Below are 934 nucleotides of genomic sequence, written 5' to 3' on the forward strand. Positions count from 1 at the left end.
AAATTACTTGACAAGAACGAAGATTTACAACATCGTATTTATTCATATCAACGGAACGAATATGTAGTCGTATATGCGGATGTTCTATCGAATATGCGAATACTTTCTGAATATGCCTGAATATACTTTTCCGAATACATGCTTTCCCGAATATGCGTAAAATCTCTTTGGTTCTTCCAGAAATCGTAGTTTGAAACGGATAATATCGAAATGGCTGGCAGCCGTAAGCGCCTAAAATACACTGACCCGGTGTACAGGGTGAAAGCACTTATTGTTAGTTTTTCTTCCCGCTTGGTGGCGGCACAAGACGGTAAAATCAGAACGGGCGCATTTACACTGGTGCTCTCAATGTGTGACCTCGACGGCGAAGGCGTCAACGAAGTAGGAGTAATCTCAGAAGTTAAGAATAGAGAAGAAATAGACGAGGAAGGTGAGAAGAACGACGCTACTGAAAAACTCGTACCAAACTCGGGACGCCTCGGTGATGACACGGCGGATGTGAATTGGACGTGTGACGTCTGTGATGCAACCCATGAGACGCAGGACCAGCTGCGATCGCACATCCTCGATAATCACGCCGTGGAATTTACCTGTGCCGACTGCCAGCTCACGTTCCTATGCCAGGAGAAGTTGCAGAACCATCTGTGTGAGGCCAGCGCCAGTTCGGGGTCGTTCTTCTATGCCAACTGCCCGAAGACGTTTGCGAACCAGCGGCTGCTCGATCGCCACACGACTTGCCACGATGCGTCGGGCGCATACTACTGCGAGACGTGCCACGCGTGTTTTGCGACGAGACCCGCGATGACGGACCACTCCTGCCGCTGTGAAGACGGCGAGGCTTTCCGCTGCGAGATCTGCGGCGATCGCTTCGTGAACGAGCTCTACCTGCTGCGCCACCTGGCGGCGACACACGAGCAGGGGCGTAGCTACGGGG

At 51.5% G+C, this 934-nt stretch overlaps 1 protein-coding gene across 1 annotated transcript in view; it reads left to right on the forward strand.

Moving 5' to 3' along the window:
• Positions 1 to 210: 210 nt before the first annotated feature.
• LOC106819799 (oocyte zinc finger protein XlCOF6-like) overlaps positions 211 to 934 on the forward strand; it is a 5,213-nt gene continuing 4,489 nt past the window's right edge. The window contains exon 1 of the mRNA XM_014824385.1: positions 211 to 914. Coding sequence (XP_014679871.1) covers positions 211 to 914 — 704 coding nt within the window. The remainder of the gene's footprint in view (positions 915 to 934) is intronic.

Source organism: Priapulus caudatus, unplaced genomic scaffold (genome assembly GCF_000485595.1).
Source record: "Priapulus caudatus unplaced genomic scaffold, Priapulus_caudatus-5.0.1 Scaffold4514, whole genome shotgun sequence".
Lineage (NCBI taxonomy): Eukaryota > Metazoa > Priapulida > Priapulimorpha > Priapulimorphida > Priapulidae > Priapulus > Priapulus caudatus.